This window comes from Gymnoscopelus braueri (genome assembly GCF_963280865.1).
Source record: "Gymnoscopelus braueri genome assembly, chromosome: 14".
Classification (NCBI taxonomy): domain Eukaryota; kingdom Metazoa; phylum Chordata; class Actinopteri; order Myctophiformes; family Myctophidae; genus Gymnoscopelus; species Gymnoscopelus braueri.
Window position 1 is genome coordinate 21,141,308 of NC_137619.1, and position 18,644 is coordinate 21,159,951.

The following is an 18,644-nucleotide window of genomic DNA, read 5'->3' on the forward strand; positions in this document are numbered from 1 at the left end:
TGTAAAGTTGCTTTAAATATCTGTAGTTGCGGGTTGCGTTTTTTTGTGGTTTGTTTCTAAAGAGTACTTACTTATTTAGGCTTGCTTCCAAAAAATATATTATTATTTAAACCAGTGGTGGTTGATACAAAACAGAGAACCACTGTGGTTCTCTGTTTTGTGCCTAGGGGAGCATTTGTGTTTTCCAAAAATATTCCACATTTAGTTGCAGGTCAGAGTTTTTGAAAATAGCCGATCTACAAGCTCACAACACGTCACAAGCTTGTAGATCTGCTATTTTCCAATAGCCGATGCATAATAGGTCTAAAGTGGTCATGTTACCTAAGTTGCTTCTTTTGGGCTTGTTTTCATAGACCTGGTTGCTTGTTTGTCTCACACAATCTGGCAACATTAGGCTGCAGCCGGCGTGCAGGACAGGGGAGACAGAGAGAGGATACAGCACAACGCTTCTGTTCAGAAACTCTGCATTTATTGTTGCTGGACGTGCTTCTTTCTGGCTGAGGAAAAGCAGCTTGCATATTATAACTACCTTGTGTAACTTGCAACTGTTTTATTGTCAACCTTTTGGGAGCAATTATGTCGAGCTGGTGAGTTGGTGGACATCTGGGCACCTCGATGTAAAACTGGCTATTTTGTCCAAAATGTTAAAGTAAATATTTGGGAAATGTTTTTAAGTAACGTAAAGTATGTTTAGAACATGCTTAAACATTCGATGATTAAGGTCTAATATTTCTACAATTGCTACAAATCCTGTATATCCAGTCATTTTATAACTCAGCCTCAGCCACGTTACGTATGTGTGTTGTTGTACTATTATGCACTCGGTTATAATGAGTCTCTGTTTTCTTTCATTAACAGTGTGAAGGAAGAATCTCGGAGTGTGTCGCCTCAATGCCCCAAACCTGACGAGTCTGAGGAGCCACTTGGTACAGCCATGGAGACAGCATCAGCAGATGGTAATGTTCAGTGGTGTAAAGTAACTAAGTACATTTACCCAAGTACTGTACTGAAGTACAATTTTGAGGTATTTTTTATTTGGTATTTCCAATTGTCAGTGCTTTTATTTCTACTCCACTACATCTCAGAGGCAAATATTGTACTTCTACTCCACTACAATTATTTGAAAACCTTTTAGTTACTAGTTACTTTATAGATTTTGACTATTATTACAAAACATACATTAACCACTTCAGCCCTAGCTATATATATTTTGGCCATTTGAAAATAGCTCACATTGCATCACAACGCATTGTGAGCTTGTAGATCTGCTATTTTTGAAAGACTTGTATACATTGAATACAGTTGAAAACCTGTGAAATGGGACATTCTGCATAATGAGTACTTTCTACTTTTGGTACTTTAAGTTTTGATACCAATACTTTTGTACTTTTACTCAAGTAATGTAGAAGTTCGGACTTTTACTTGTAACAGAGTATTTCTACATTGCAATATTGATACATATACGAAATGTAAGTACTTCTTCCATCGCTGGTAATGTCACAAAATTCCCACGTCTTTGTCATCATAGTGATTTAGTGTGACTGATGAATGAAATACTCGCCAACGACGCCAGTATTCATACACAGTCACACAGTAAAATCCTGTTTTTTCTCCATTTTTTTCTTATTTTTTTGCCACCACATCTCATCATTTTGGGTTTCAAGTCGTTGAGAAGTTACTTTAATTAAACTATGGGAGTGTGCAATCGATAAATCAACACTGAGGATTTTACTGTGTACAATACCACCATTGTAGAAAACGTGGACAAGTGCAAGGTTCAGGGCCCTGCCATGCAGTATTGTGACAGGAAATGGCACTTGGAAGGTAGGAACTGAACATAGAAACAGTGGTGGAAAGTAACTAAGTACATTTACTCAAGTACTGTACTTAAGTAAAATGTTCAGTTACTTTAACTTTACTGGAGTATTTAGAAATGTGTATACTTTTACTTCTACTCCACTACATCTCAGAGGCAAATATTGTACATTTACTCCATTATTTGAAAACTGTAGTTACTTACTAGTCGTCACTTTGTAGATTTAGATTATTATTACAAAACATACATTAACCACTTCAGCCGTATTTGAACTTTGGCCATTTGAAAATGGCCGATCTACAAGCTCACAACGCGTCGCTGTGAGCTTGTAGATCGGCTATTTTTATTATCTTTTTTTTATTTTTATTTACATGATTATGATAACTTGTGAAACGGGACATTCTGCATAATGAGTACTTTTACTTTTAGTACTTTAATTACATTTTGATTACCAGACTTTTACTTGTGACAGAGTATTTCTACATTGCAGTATTGATACTTTTACTTAAGTACAACATTTTTTTTCCTTTTCCACCACTGGAAATAAACAAGAACTCTGCAATTTACTTTATTTTATTTGTTTATTTCGACGGGGTAGAGCATAATAATGTACTGTTGCAGATGCAGAACATAAATCGATTTAAATTCTACACTGTCCTTTTGAACTATATATACGCAATGTCAGTACAAAGTAAAATAAAATGGATAAATGAACACTGAGGGTTTTACTATTTAGGCCTAAGCATTCTTCTGGGTGCGTACTGGTAGGATACCAATCCGGATCCATTCAGCTAGCCTTCACACTGTCAAAAGTGGAAGGGTTTCAGAATCATACAGATGCATTCCATAGTGTGAATTCCATAGTGTGAATTGACTTAGCCCTGAAACATGACTGTCATACCATGACAGTCATGGTGCCGAATCCCCCTGGTTTAGAGTGGTGTTTGATTTTTTTACATTGCCAACTCTCACATGTACATAAACGTTCAGATTTCAAATATAAAGTGCTTACCCCCGAGCCACGGATGTTACAAGGCGACGCGGACCGAGATAAGTACCCGTATCTCCCGTATTGTTCAATAAAAATCATTTTAATCCGATCGCCATTTTCTTTTCTTTTTTTTTTCTTTTTTGTGTAATGTATCAGAGTGCAATACACCTCCCAACCATTAGTGTCTTTGCTTTTTATTGAACAATACGGGAGATACGGGTACTTATCGGGGTACTTATCGCGGTCCGCGTCGCCTTGTAACATCTGTGGCTCGCGGATAAGCACTTTATATTTGAAATCTGAACGTTTATGTACATGTGAGAGTTGGCAATGTAAAAAAATCGCACACCAGGGGGACTCGGCACCATGACGCTTGACTCTTATCCGTAACACATGTGAACCATGGCTAGAATTGACTAAGTGTTTTCTGATTTGTTTCTTGAAGGTGATGCTGTGAAATCTGAGGGCACAGAAGTCGTCATCACCGAGCAAATGAAGAAGGAAGAGGAGAAGTTGAAGGAGGAAAACGAGAGAAAGGAGAAGGAATTCGTGGACCAGGTATATTATCTTAACATTTTCACATGCATTTGAATCTATTTCTCCGTTTGTGTCCTGGTATTGTTGGTGTGTTTTGGGCCTCAACATCTCTCTGAATGCCATTTTATATATCGTTGTCGTCGGGTAGAAACCTTATCTCAATATTTTAACTTTGTTTCGTAGATTAATGCCCTACTTCGTCGTACAAGAGTGTCACAAAAAAGGAGTGAAAACAGCCGATCTATGCATTTTTTTACACGCTGTGAACTTGTAGATCAGCTATTTGAAATTATGAAAATGCTACGGTTTTGGACATACAAGGTGTCTGCATCGACAGCAACAATATGCTGTTTATTTAATTGGGGGTGGGGGGGTGACCGATATTACTATAACTACTACTAACAATAATTCTCTGACCTCCAGGCGAGGGAACAGATGGAGAGTCAGTCTCATGAGTCGCGTTTCAAGAGGTTGCAGCACCTTCTGGAGAAGAGCAACATCTACTCTAAGTTCCTGCTGACCAAGATGGAACAGCAACAGCAGGAGGTAAACAGGACTGCATCATCAAATTATATCAGTAATCTCTGGATAGTGGGGTTGGAAGTTAATTTAAATTAGTTGTGATGATTTGTGGCGAAGAGGGAGCCGCAAGCAACTTGGATGCTATAATGCTATCTGGCATCTAGAGTTGCAATACCAACCCTTGACAGCCCATACATCCAAACAGAAATTTCCTGATCTATGTGATTGTATTAAACTACATTGAACTCATCAAGATTGCAGCTATACGGATATCTTGGATTATCCTCTTTTTATCTGTCAAGTTTTTGTTTCATAAAAATCCACCGTAGACATGCTATGTGTTGTGCTAAGTGTTCGAGTTTGAAAGTGCTCGTTGGAAATCACCTAACGGTCCTGTGTACCACACGTTTCGAAATTGCACATAATGCAGGAGGCAGCAGGACATTGCGTTATTGAAATAATAATCAATAATAATTTAATGACTCAAGATGTGAGCTTCTTGACTATTTTCAACTATGTGAAGAGTCCTCAATGAAATGTTACAATATCATCCATTTGGCAAGTATTCCAGAGTTGAACAGCAGATGGCAGTAGTGGGATTGTATACCAGGCAAACACACATTCATGTGTGGGATTTAACCACATTAATCCTGGTGTCTCTATTTTGGTCATGTAGGTGGAAAAAAGCTGCATCTTCAAGCTCCCAATGCATTGTGAGCTTGTAGATCAGCTATTGTCGCTTTGCGACACTATCGTACAACAAATTATAAAATGGAGCTTATGTGATTTAACAACTCTATCATTGGGAACTCCACCTCATATGTTCCATTTCTATCTACCTCACTGGGTAATCATGGGTCTAGAAGAGTATTTCTGTAGAGGTCACAGAATCGGCTGCTGCATTGAAACTGACGGGTAGGTTAATTAGAGTGAGCACAGGAATTCATAAGTCTGTGCCCTTCATGACTCCTCCTTGAGTTTGGGTCAAATGTTAAAAAGGTAGTAATTGCTTTCTTGACGTTGATAAGGGCAGTGGTTAGGACCCAGCACATTTACTTTACTGCTGGCATAAGATCAAAACCCAATTGAGCCTTCAAGCCCTGTGCAGTCTTGGCATGTGTACTGTCTGACTCAGTAAAGAAATGATAGCTGTGGAAGTGGACTGCTCATCACCAGTTTACTCCTATGACTTTTGAAGTAATCGCCAAGAAATTACATTGAACCTTTGATTGACTATATCTGATTATACTATTTTTATTATTAATGTATTAATTAGGTATGCGTTTTAAACGCGTAAAAACCTAGGTAGTTCAAGTCATTCATGTCACTTAGTGTGATGTGACAAAACAGTATCACATTGATGTTTTTATTTTTGTATTCCCATTTCAGGAGAAAGTGAAGAAGGAGAGGCTTATGAAGAAAGCCATGAAGGTGAGGGGAGGTTTCTGGTTTGTGAAAAAATATATTGTACAGAAATTATTATATTCATTACTGAATTGTGCCATTTATTTCCTCATTGTTTACAGAGCCCTGATGGAAAAGCCGCTGATAATGGTGAGTAGTCTGCATTAAGTACCGTAGTTAAGTTTAGCTGTTTTAGATTTTTTAGTATTTTCTGTCTTCCGATTCATGTGTTTTTAAATTATTGTTGTATATATAACTACATGTTGAGTGTTCTGTATTGTTACCTCGGCTACAATGAGGGCTTGCCCCTCAACTCTACTCAGAGTATATATTAAATAAAGGTTATGATGAAGTAAAAGCATTAAGTAAAACAAAATTCAAACAGGCACTCAAAAAAATACAAATGTAATGCAAAAATCAGTTGGCACACAACTGGAATAATCAAAATAATTATGCCTACACACAAAAGCCAGGCGTTAATAAGTATAGAGTGATGAATATTTTATTCTTCTGTCTGTAGACGACAAAAAGAAGAAACGGAAAAGGCCACATGACGACTACAAAATTGCTGATGTCATATCTAAAGAAGTAAGCTCCTGTTCATGTGTGTGTGCGTGTGTGTGTGTGTGTGTGTATATGTACTGATACACCCAATATATACATTTTGTCTCAACTTGTTGAACTATTAATGTCCTTGTTTGCTTATGTACTGCTGTTTCTTTTTCTTTTTTCCTTTTCAGGAAATCTTGTCCAAGGCCAAGAAAATTAAAACTGAAGTAAAACAGGTAAATAAAGTTACATTTTATTTTATGTTTTTTGGAGGTTATTCTTTGTTAGGGCTGGAAGTGCTGCGAACTGCCACAAAGCGCAGCGCATGGCAGCCGGATACTTTTTGGCGCCTATGTTAACCATTTGGACCATTCATACCATGGGTCAGGTGTGCAGCAATTATTTTGGCATCTGTTCTTTTTTTTTCCTTTGACGTTAGTAGGTCAACAGTGTGAGTGCACGTGTGTGGTGTATATACGGTAGATAAACACCCAAGCCAGCCAGCTGACCCTTATCCAGATCCCAAAGTGTTTTGACAATGGAATGAATTTCACTTCGTAGAACCAGCATTCTACACAGAATCAGTAGCAAAAAGTACCATGGTCAGACAATGTCCTTATAATATTCCTACGATCCTAATAAGATTGTATAACAGAGAAATATGTGGGGGATAAAACATTACAGATGAGGACTAAGGAAAGAAGCAGTGAGCTGTTGGACTGAGTAGAGGAGAAAAACACAGAATAGAACATGATGCAGGAAAACCAGGGACATTTTCCTGTTGATGAATGTTTAAAACTGCAGAAAGGAGTGTGAGGGGGAATTACTGTATTTATTGCTGTGTTTATTGCGCTTTGTCTTTTATTTATTTTATATCTATTCTAGCACTGTATAATAAATGTAATACTTTATGGCTCTGTTTTTAGAGGTGCTATATAAATTGAGTTTGTTTTTAATATTAATACATGTTACCATATATCCTCTTCCCTTCCAGGAGCAGGATACTGCCCCCAGATCAGTGAATGCACAGGATATAGAAAACATGACTGACTCCAACACGGATATCAAAGACCGTCTCTCTGAGACCATGCGAGACAATGCCAAGCATCTCCTGGACCCCGACAGGAAGGTGAACGGCCAGCCGGTTCCTCTTCAGCAGCCCACACTCTTTACTGGAGGGCTGATGAGGTGGTACCAGATAGAGGGCATCGAATGGCTGAGGGTGAGACACTTTCTGCTCTCTCTGTCTCCGTCTCTGTCCTAGTGCCTCTCTCTTATGTTCTAATGTCAACTCTGCTGTGTTATGTGTTAGATGCTATGGGAGAACGGTATCAATGGGATCCTGGCTGATGAGATGGGTCTGGGAAAGACCATTCAGTGCATCGCCCACATCGCCATGATGATCGAGAAGACTGTGAAGGGGCCCTTCCTGGTGGTGGCTCCACTCTCCACCCTGCCCAACTGGGTCAGCGAGTTCAAACGCTTCACACCAGAGGTACCGAGACTCCTGACCCTCTATTGCTGGGAGAAATGGTGGACTGGGATTTGCTTGTGAAAATGGCAATTTAGAATCGGAGGATGAGGAATTTGGCTCAGGGAGTTTCTACCTCACCATTTTGACATGTGCAAAAATGTATGTCTTGTCAACTAGTGCGAGTCCTCACACATCTACTCTGCACCAATCACATAGAAGAGATGTCAAGTCCTGGGTGCACCCCCTCCTTAAACACACACACTCCCAAAACCAACTTTGAAGCATGAGTAAAAATGTCTGTCCTTTGAGATTTCTGTCGGCTAGCCAGCACCCAGTCAGGATGTTTACATCTAACTTGCTGTCTGCATTTGATTGTGTCATTGTATTGAGAATGTAATCTGCATTGAAGCTGCTTTGCCTATTTGGCAGTCATTTTGGCTGACCACCATTTTTATATTGTCTCTTGTTGTTGCTTTGTGTTTGTACTTTACCTAGTGCTCTTTGTAAAGCACGTTCAGGTATACTATGTCGCTATAGAACCTGAAAGGTGTTGTGATATACAAACCTGTCAGCTGTAGTATACTTGTCTTTGTGCGTTGTTGCAGGTGAGCGTAGTGCTCTACCATGGCACCCAGCCCGAGAGGGCCAAACTCCTCAAGCAGTTCAGGAGGCCTCAGGGCTCACTCAAAATGTTCCCAGTTGTCATCACCTCCTTTGAAATCGCCATGATTGACAGGAAGATGTTACAGGTACTGTTGCACCCCTTTCTGTGTTCATGCATGTGCTAGGGCTGTCACGATTACAAATTTAAGTTGACGATTAATTATCACTCAAATAATTGCGATTAACGATTTAATTGTGTTTCTGTTGTTGAAAATTAATGGAACATTATGAATAAAAATTACATTTCTGTTTAGCTTTTAGCTTTCGTAAACAAAAGTTGCACAGGGCAGATATGACAAATAACACATTACTTTACTTTACTTTATACTTAAAAAAATATTAAATAAACATTAAAGTTATTAACAGTTTAGGTTATTAACAGTTTAGGTTATTAACAGTTTAACAGCCTCTGCTGGTCATTACCGTCACTGCAGGCAGTTTGTTTATTCCTCTGTTACCCAGAATTCCATTTGTTTTCACCGGAAGACGGAAGCGTTTCAAAAAGCGTTCTTTTAATTGTTTTATACGATCTGTGGATCGTTTCTCTTAGCCAGTGGAGCTTTAGTTACCGTGAGCTGTGTTTTCTTTTTCTGTTGTTTTTCGACCTTCAAATCATACAATCTCTTAAAATCAGCGTGAGTTTCCTTTTTGTTATTAGTGCGGTAGTTCCTGGCCAAACAGGAAACCAGTGCAGTAGTTCCTGGCCAAACAGGAAACCGGTGCATTTCCTTTTCCGTTTTCCGGCCGGATGACGTCATTTTCGCGGGAAAGGCTCACCGAGCCACCTTTTCAATATAAATTATAATAGAAAAGGCTTTTGGGGGTGAAATTCATGGAGTGGGTGTTGTGAAACATTTGCCACTCACAAAAGATATACAATTTAACTTTAGTTTTGTTGAAAAAGTTACCTAGTATTACTTTAATAGTGGAAATAGCTATTTCCACTAGCCGATCTACAAGCTATTTCCACTATTTTTTACATTGTTTGAAAATATATTACATTTTTTTTAATGGAATTTATTATGACTATTATGCTAAAATAATAGCGACTAGACGATTATGTAATAATTGTGACAGGCCTAGCGTGTGCTAGAAATTGCTGCATGTGCCTGGAGTGTAATTAGTTTGGCTTGGTAATCTGCCTGGATGAAATGTTGAACTGACTGAATAAATAATAAATTCCATTGTGGAATTGTCGCCCATCTCTCGCCCTCCTCCACATTCAGCGCTTTTCCTGGAGGTACCTGATCGTAGACGAGGGTCATCGGATCAAGAACATGAACTGCCGTCTGGTGCGTGAGCTGAAGCTTATCCCCACTGACAACAAGTTGCTGTTGACGGGAACGCCACTGCAGAACAATCTGGCCGAGCTGTGGTCCCTCCTCAACTTCCTCCTACCTGACGTCTTTGATGACCTCAGGAGGTATGGGATGGTTTCTATAATTATTTCTTTGCATTTCTTTTTGGTATTTCTGTACAACGGCCAAAGCTTCATTCCAAATCCACACCGTTATGAAATATGGTTAGTCTGATTTGTCAGTCTTTCAGGCGACGAGTACAATTGTAGAATAGCTTTAATGTTCTTTGTACTTTGTCACATATTTTGTAAAGTAACTTTTTGTTTAAATCAGCAGTTTGTCTGTTTGACCAAATGCAGCTAATGGACACTTAAAAAACTAACTAATGTTTTTGTATGCGTAGTTTCGAGTCGTGGTTCGACATCGACTCCATCCGTGCAGATGCGGCGAACGTGATGGCCAACGAGCGGGAGCAGAACGTATTGAGCATGCTCCATCAGGTCAGTCCTCCTCTCAAGCCTGAGTTGTAGTTAGTTGCACGCAGGTGTCACGCACCGAAAATAGCCTAGCTAAAAGCAATGCATCGTGAGCTTGTAGATCTTCTATTTTCGGTGCGCGACAACGGCGTCAAAAGTCAGTCTACTCCCACTTCTACCTTTCTGTATTGAGATGGCAAAACTGTAGCCGTAGCTTCTGGCAAGGTTTGATCACAGTTCCATGATCACAGGGATGCATGTTGTTCCAGAGACGAGGGTCTTAAAGGGATAGTTCAGCCAAAAAATTACTTATTTTCTATCAATTACACACCCCATGAAGCCTTGAATTCCTGGCGATTTTTGTGTTTTTGTCGCATTCCTAAGCCAATAATTTGATGACCGGCGAAAAGATCCTAATGTCTCCGGTAGGAGACTCCTGCCGGAGCCGCCGCTGGTCATCAAATTATTTGCTTAGAAATGCGACGAAAGCAAAAAAATCTCCATGAATTCAAATCTCCACGGGGTGTGTAATCGATAGAAAAAAAGTCATTTTGGGGGTGAACTATCCCTTTAACCACCACAACAATCAAAACAACAGAAAAATACATGGCATAATGGAAAGCGCAGTCGAGATTGAAAAATTTAATCAAAAGAATCATTATACTTGTACCTATTATCACTGATTCATTGTTTTGTGAATGCCTGTTTGGTTCAGCACTTGTGATGGCCGTCGTGATATTAACTGGAAAGGAAAAAATAAATGATAAGAACGCTGACAAAGATCTCTTCCTCTTGTCTCCAGATCCTGACACCATTCCTCCTGAGGAGGTTGAAGTCAGACGTGACGCTGGAGGTTCCTCCCAAGAAGGAGATCATTGTTTACGCTCCTCTGTCTGCCAAGCAGGCGACCTTCTACACAGCAGTGGTCAACAAGACTATCGCCAAGATGCTAGGACAGGAGAAGGTAACGTTGCACAACGTCAACATGCACTGAATCCTGACTTTGTAATCCATCAGGTCTCACAGACTTGTATTTCTCTTTCATTCATGGTTATTTTACTTGTGAAATTGTGCCTTTATTTCATTCTAACTTGTTTTAATTAAGACCGACTGCCTGTCACCCAGGCTGAGGCTTTGGTAAGATTGGTCAAAATAAAGGCACAATGCAAAGATTTACATTTAGACTTTGTGGATGTAATAATTATTAGACCTCCACCGGAAGCGTGATGAAGGGAAATGGTCTTAAAATGTCTTAAATGTAACTTGCTGAAACATTCAGTTAGGGTTGCAACTATTGTTTTTTTTTTCTTCTGTCGATTTACTTTTTATATTAATCAAAAGGCATGTTTTTGTAATTTTTTATATCAACAAATTGACTTGATTTTGTGGGATGCGTTGTGGGCTTTTAGATCTTCTATTTTCACTATTTCTAAAACATTTTCTCAACGTTTTGCCTATAATGACATGGCCAAAATAAGGATACTAATTTATCATCAATTAAATCGATTAGTTCGATTAACTGTAACATTCAGTCACCCCGTGTTCTCATTCAGGAGGAGAAACCAGTGGAGGTGGACAGTAATGGCAGGGCAAGGCGGTCTCGGAAGTCAGTGAACTACCAGGAGATGCAAGAAGATGACCTGGAGAAGTACCTGGAGACAGTCCGCAAGGAGATTGAGGAAAGGTCAGCACCTGCTCTTCTGTGTCCTTTCAATTACCAACACACAGACCTTTTCTACGTAATTGTGGTAGGGGAGTCGCTCTATTCCACGGCTCCCAGTGCTCCAACATCCTTGGGTTATATTCTCTTAGTTTCAATATAAATCTTATCTTTCTTGGATGCATTTGGGGCAAAGCTCAGAATTTTGGGTAGCTGAAGCTTCACAATGTCATTGCACCTGGACCACAGACTGAAACATTTAAGTGTCCCGGTATAACCAGGTTTGGCGAGAACATTCGCGCACAAACCTGCGCGCATGGACACTTTTTGGTGGGTTTGCATAGTAATAAATCCTTACTGTCACAACACTAGTAGGCACTGGCAGTAATATCAAGTATACCGTGATTCCTTATCAATAAGCTACACTGGCACTAATGTCAAGTATAACGTGATTCCTTATCAATAAGCTACACATGCCAGAACACTGGTATGGTCCTTTTAAACACCTGTTTGCATATCTGCATGGTAGTCTGAGATAGAGTTCTCAACGGGCCTGAAAATTAAGGCTCGGCCCTAACTGGGCCCGACTGGGCCGGCCCGAGGCTCGGCCCGAACCCGACTGACTATTTCCATCATGTTAGGCCCGAAACCCGAAAAAATATTATTATTCTGTTCTGAATGTGTATATCTATTATGAAGATGGCGCTGACTGACATTAACTTACACTGTGCTGATTTAAATGAAGTTAAATCCTTGTCTTGCTCACGGACACACCTCTGTGCAATGCGATGCATCGTCTGTATTTCTCTGCCTCTCTCGACTGAGTCTCCGTCTCCTCTCCCACCCTGACTGTCTGAGACCGACTCGAGACTGTTGTTAACCTATTAGCTTAAGTTTACACGCGTTGGGTGAAAAATATTATAATACTGAACTAAACGCGGGTGGATTACATTGTATTGTGAAAATCAGAAAGCACCGTTTCCGCCACTTGTGTAACTTAACACAGCACGCCGGTATAGAGCACGCTGGTTAGTTATCATAACTCACAAAAACACATTGAACATCCTGTTAAACCTTCAAATTAAAACCATTTGCGAACGTAAACAAAACAACGACACATGTGTAGTGTACTGCGTGTATGCACGTTCTCGCACGTGGCTATATATGGAAAGCTCGCTCCTGCGTTCTTCAATTGATTTCTGAACGAACCTGACCACTGAATGTACACTATTGTTGAAGGCTGGTGTACTGTAGACCGAAATTGCCGTGGGTTTTTGTATTAAAAGGGCCCTTTATATATGCATCATGCGGTAGCCCTGAAACATGAACGTGATTCACGTGAACCATGGCTACATGTGCTGTAATCTCTCAAGAACAGATTCTGCTCTGCGTTGGAATCTGTCGTGAAGGCTCGTCATAACATGTACGCACTGGGCTACAAGTGGGCGTGCCTTCAGATCAGGAAGCAGGCCGCGCTTTACCCAATCAAATGTAGTGGGCGGGATTCACGTGTCCGTCGATCTTTCCCCCTCGAAACAAACCCAAACTAATTTAACAATAGCGTCCGCGGAGCAGACAAAACCACGGAAAGATATTCACATTTTAACTTACTCTTTCATAATAGAAACAAGTGGGCTTATAACCAAAACGATCCCTGTTCTCTGGGAGAAGTGGTGTTAGTGTTCCGTGTAGAAATATTGTTAGTGGGAATGAAAAAATTGTGGCACCACCGGAAGTGAAAGCTGAAGGCAGACCAAAACCCCGGTTTCCTTTGCGCACGGGTGCCACGTTGTCATTAGCCCAGAGCCAAGATGAGATAGTACAAACAGCAGAGGGCGCTGTTTTTCATTCTCATTTGGCTTTGGGTTCCCAGATTGCATATGCGGCAATGGATTACAAGAACGCTCGTCCCAAGACACACTCGCCCCGGGTCTAATCCGGCGGCCTCTGTCCGCGAAATGAATGGGGGCGAGTGTGTTTTGGGGTGAGTGTTCCGTTTACCACCGGAACGCTCGCCCAGAATCGCTTTTTTTTAACTCTCTCTCGCTCTGCTGCCTGAGCCATGAGCGTGAGCAGCACAGTGCAAGTTAACGCCAGTAAGTCAGCGCCGTCAGCGCCATCTTCATAATAGATAAATACAAATTCAGACAGAACAGAATTCAAAAATATATTATAAAAATAAATTTAAAAATAATTTTTAAAATCATTAAAAAAAATATATATATTTTTTTTTTCCATGGAGCCCGAGGCTCGGCTCGGCCCGACCAATTAGCATACTTTTGAGGCCCGGCTCGGCCCGAAAACGTCGGTTCGGGTAGAATTTGAGAACTCTAGTCTGAGAGCCTGGAAGCAGATGCAATTGTACGTTATACAATGACAATGGAATTATTAATATTCAGAGCTACAATTCCAGCTCTTCTTTGAGAGTAGGTTGAGTAGAGATGTTTTGAGATCCTCATTCTCCTCCTTCCTCCAGCTCCAGCAAAGAAGTGGTGCAGGTACAGACCCATTTGGACGCCGACATTAACCTGAAGATGAGAAACATCCTCATGTTGCTGAGGAAGTGCTGCAACCACCCTTACCTGTTGGAGTATCCACTGGTTCCCGGCACGCTGGAGTTCAAGGTACTGCTGCTCATATTGTATCATATTTACTAGTAGCCGTTTGTATAACCTTCCAACGCACCTGTTTTGGCCAGGAGTTTCCTTTTTTGTGACTATTTCTCCTGGCGAGCTCCTGATTTGTCATTCATGCTAATCTCTTCTTTTGTGTGGATTTTTTGCCCTGCAACCTAGCCCGGTCTACAAGCTCACAATGCTTTACGACGCATTGCGGACATTTCCTACCCGCTTGTCGTCTTCCCTCTTATTTCTGAAGTGTGCTTATTTTCCTTCTTTTTTTTTTACACTGCTATATTGTGGCTTTTTTTTTCGTCATGCAGATCGACGAAGACCTGGTGAAGAGTTCAGGGAAGTTTCTCATCCTGGACAGACTGCTGCCTGCTCTGAAGCAAAGAGGCCACAAGGTACAACGGACAAGTCGCAATCATTCAACTTACACTTGTATTTGAGCTTTAAAGGCATTTATGACACATGTTTATGGGACCATTTTAATGCATGGTAATTGTACTATAGTAATTTAACGACTAATCCTCAATTATGTTGATAATTGATTTGTGTCAGAATGACTGTTAAAAAAAAACGACTTTTCATACCTGGCATATGTATGTGTGTGTGTGAAATGATGCAGAAGGAAACATTTCTATTCCATATGATTTACTGATGTTTGTCATTTATTTGTGTGTGTAGGTGCTGGTCTTCAGTCAGATGACATCCATCTTGGACCTACTGATGGATTACTGCTACCTGAGAGACTTCCAGTACAGCCGACTGGATGGCTCCATGTCCTATGTAGATAGAGAAACAAACGTGAGTGTATATGGTATTTGATTCTCTGACTCACCATTTTAACGGCATCTGGGTGGTCAAGTACTCAACCACCATTGCGGAAGACTGGAGTTCATTACCTCTGTGGTGCGCTCCACCGAACACAACATAGTGGGTGGGAAGCCGGCAGGGGGATCGCGTCCTTATCACTGCACCAGCGACTCCTACCGGTTGTTCGGTACACTTCTTTTTTTTTTTAGCAGGGAGTGTAACTGGGGAAGATAACGTGAACCTCTGCACGGTACCACTGAAACGGTTGTCATCACTTTGTGCTTATATCTTACGGGTTTTTGTTTCTCTCCCCCAGATGACCAAGTTTTCCACGGACCCAGATGTTTTCTTGTTCCTGCTGAGTACCAGAGCAGGAGGCCTGGGCATCAATCTGACAGCTGCTGACACCGTCATCATCTTCGACAGTGACTGGGTGGGTACAGGGTCATAATAAAATAAATTATGTTAGGGTATTTCTGCTTTAATTATTGGATGGTACAGTGGAGAATGAAGGATGGAGAACAAACAAGGAACCTTTCAGTATGATGAGAGGCAGCATGTGTTTTATCATGGCATAAAAGATTGTTCAGAATGAATGCAAGGCAACTATAACGTTAGCTGTGTGTGCCAGAGTTGGCTTGAAATGTGTCTGGTTCTGTCGGAGGTAAATAATGCAAAGTGTCTCTATTTACGTTTCACCTCACCAGAACCCCCAAGCAGACCTGCAGGCCCAGGATCGTTGCCACCGCATCGGACAGACCAAGCCGGTGGTGGTGTACCGCCTGGTGACAGCCAACACCATTGACCAGACCATCCTGGAGCGTGCTTCAGCCAAGAGGAAGCTGGAAAAGATGATCATCCATAAGAGTGAGTGTCTTTGAAAAAAGGATTTTGACTTATGGTGATTGTCCTTATCACACGTATGGTACTTACAACATCATTCTGCAGATTTGTTACTGTGAAATCAGCCATCATGTAGACTGGGGTACGAGGGTGCAACAGTGAATATGCAGAGTAATACTGGAAGTGTCTACTTTATGGGGCTGTGTATACACAGCAAGCGGTGGATATTCTGTCCAGAGCGTTACACGTGCACTATGTGAGACGCCTCTACTCAATGGTGTTGGTCAGCTCTACTCGTTTTGGCATCATCCTGAGGACATTCCACTCTGGTGTTAATAATGTGTTGAAATGTAATTTATGTTCTATCATGTACTCACTCCTGCCTCTTCTATTCCTCAGACAAGTTCAAAGGAGCGAGGACAGAGCTGAACCAACCAGCAAAGAGCTGCATTGATCTGGATGAACTGGTGGAAATGTTAAAGAACAGAAACACTGCCAAGTAAGGAACCATGACTAGATATCTGTCTTACAGCTGTCAGTGCGAACTCCCTTTTCTCTTTCATTTTAACCACATGAATGCTACCGTCCCTATTCTGGGGGCAAACATTTGACAAAAGTAACTCTACAAATGGATCTACTTGCACAAGTCACAACACGTCATATTATGACTCGTTGTGAGCTTGTAGCTCTGCTATTTTCGGCAAAGAGATTTGGGGTACAGGGGGGAAAAAGGAGCGGACCAAGTATGGTGTCGCCTGGTGAAAATAGCTGTTCTACAATCTCATGATGCAATGTGTTGTGGGTTTGTAGATTTGAACATTACAATCTGCCCTCATTCCTGTCAGTCGTCTGTGTTAATTTAACTGAGAGGTTTCGCAATAACAAATGGATAAATAAACGCAGAGGATTTTACTGTGTAGACATGTAAGGGAAACTGTTCAACGTGAAATTCTTTATGTGAAGTAAAATGTTATTGTAATTCATGCTATTGTGACCTTATTTCATCTTCAGGGAGATGAAAAGTATCAAGGGGAAGGTGATCAGTGACGCGGACCTGGAACATCTGCTGGATCGAAGTGACTTGATGGGTGATTAAAATACTTGATTATTATTTTTATTAAAATATTGAACACAGACAGAATGAGCCTGTATACTGTATCTATCGACTGATGACTAACGATGGTTAAGTCTTCATGTAACATTTCTCTGAATGGTAATGCATCCTTGCTGTATTTCAGAATTTAACAATGTGTACACGTATCCAGGAATACTGTACACCAATAATTAAAAAAAGGTTGTTTGTGAAAATGGGATTATAGTTAGCCATTACAGTTGGTGCAATTCTAAATCCAAGTGCTGCCATCTTTTTTTTCAGACAAGGAGAAGAGGAGCTCAAAGCTGGAAAAGGGGGGTGTCTTCAGAGTGGTCGAGTCCAGTGAGTCATCAGACATCACTTTGACCTGAGCAGCCAGAGTTATGCTTAGATGTGTGCGGGTGTTGCGCACCGAAAATAGCCGATCGACAAGCTCACAACGCATCAACAGCTGTTTTCGGTGCGCAACACCGGCAAGCAACCAAGTATAAATCGGGCTTTACACACTCACACTCCTGAGTACATTCCTTCACAGAACAAAGGAAGTTGAAACCTAGGACTGGATTCACTGACTGCGATCGGTATGCTGCTGTCACTGTTATTGAAGACTGTAACTACTAGAAATGTGCGGATGGGCTCTGCCTCTGATGTCACCTGAATCCACATGTGACGTCACGTGGATTGGGGTGACGTCAGAGCTATGCTTTGAGGTAAAAGCGCTGTTTCTCAACATCTGGTCCGGGGCCCACCCTTAAGGGTCTGTAACTCTGAGAGGGTACAAATGCAACCATTGTTTTATCTTTGGAAACTACAATCTACACTCTTCTACTTGGTGTTTATTTAACTCCCAAGCTACAGTACCATAAAGGTACATTTAAACGCCTGGTGGTCCCCGGACCCAACGATGAGAAGCAGTGAGGTAAAGGTTTGCCGCCCGTCGCCCCATGTTAGGATAATTTTCTCGTTTTTTGTCATCCTCTGTGAGGTAATGGTTTGTTGTCCGTCGCCTCTTATTAAAATGTCCTGAAACTGCTGTTAACATGTGGGTAAGGTTTTATTATTTTAATGACACAATTCCAGTGTATTAACCTGTGTTCAATTTTTTTTCCAATCCATAATTTAAATTGAAAAGCCCAAAATACCAATTAAACTGCAGGACTATAATTAGTGTAATAAAAAGTTAATTGTTGAAAAAAAACAGGCTAACCCACTGGAAAACTTGATCATATTAAAATAAATTTGCCTCTTTTTTTTTATTTCTTTTTATACTTTATACAGTTAAAGGGATACTTCACTTTCAAATAAAATAAACATTAAAAAAAATGAAAGAAGTTATGGCAAAATAAAGCCCCCCTCACACATTAGTAGGACACTCTAATGCGTGAGGGGGCCTTTATTTTGCCATAACTTCTTTCATTTTTTTTAAATATATTTTTTTAATGTTTATTTTATTTGAAAGTGAAGTATCCCTTTAAGTAATGTTTGGGAGTTGAACCACTGAACTTGTTGCTGTTATTTTGATGAAGGGGTCATTTTTGTCAGTCTCTTTTTTTTCTGTGAATACTCTTCCAAAATGGTGTCTCATTTCTACTCGTCTTTTAAGTGTTCCACAAAGAGCATTGTTTCATTTGTGCTAATTGTCACTCAAATAGCTCCGTTTGTTGGTGATGACTACTGGCATTATATCCTGGTGGATGTTCATTGTGTTCTCCTGGTTGTCCAATCGAGCTGCCTGATAAGGGACTATTCAACCTGAGACACAACAATAGAAAACCAGAAGTACCAAGTGTCTCTTGAGTAGTAGTACCAGGGTTGGGAATAGCTGGTTGCCCATTAAAGACCAAACATGTAAACTAATGTATGTTTAATTAAAGCACTTTC

The 18,644-nt window shown here is 40.6% G+C and overlaps 1 protein-coding gene across 2 annotated transcripts; it reads left to right on the forward strand.

Annotated features, from left to right (window-relative positions):
* Positions 1-401: 401 nt before the first annotated feature.
* On the forward strand, positions 402-17,203 carry hells (helicase, lymphoid specific). Of its 2 annotated transcripts, none has more exons than XM_080448728.1 (23): positions 402-591; positions 866-956; positions 3,253-3,365; positions 3,768-3,890; positions 5,256-5,297; positions 5,393-5,420; positions 5,791-5,858; positions 6,011-6,055; positions 6,814-7,041; positions 7,132-7,314; positions 7,899-8,042; positions 9,183-9,379; positions 9,658-9,754; positions 10,533-10,694; positions 11,284-11,414; positions 13,867-14,014; positions 14,332-14,415; positions 14,699-14,818; positions 15,144-15,260; positions 15,535-15,694; positions 16,070-16,169; positions 16,682-16,758; positions 17,046-17,203. In XM_080448728.1, exons 2-23 carry the CDS (start codon positions 935-937, stop codon positions 17,132-17,134), a joined length of 2,478 nt encoding a protein of 825 aa, XP_080304854.1. In that variant the 5' UTR covers positions 402-591; positions 866-934; the 3' UTR covers positions 17,135-17,203. The 2 variants fall into 2 exon arrangements, with proteins under 2 accessions (XP_080304854.1, XP_080304853.1); XM_080448727.1 differs by having other exon boundaries at positions 402-587; positions 859-956.
* Positions 17,204-18,644: the final 1,441 nt, after the last annotated feature.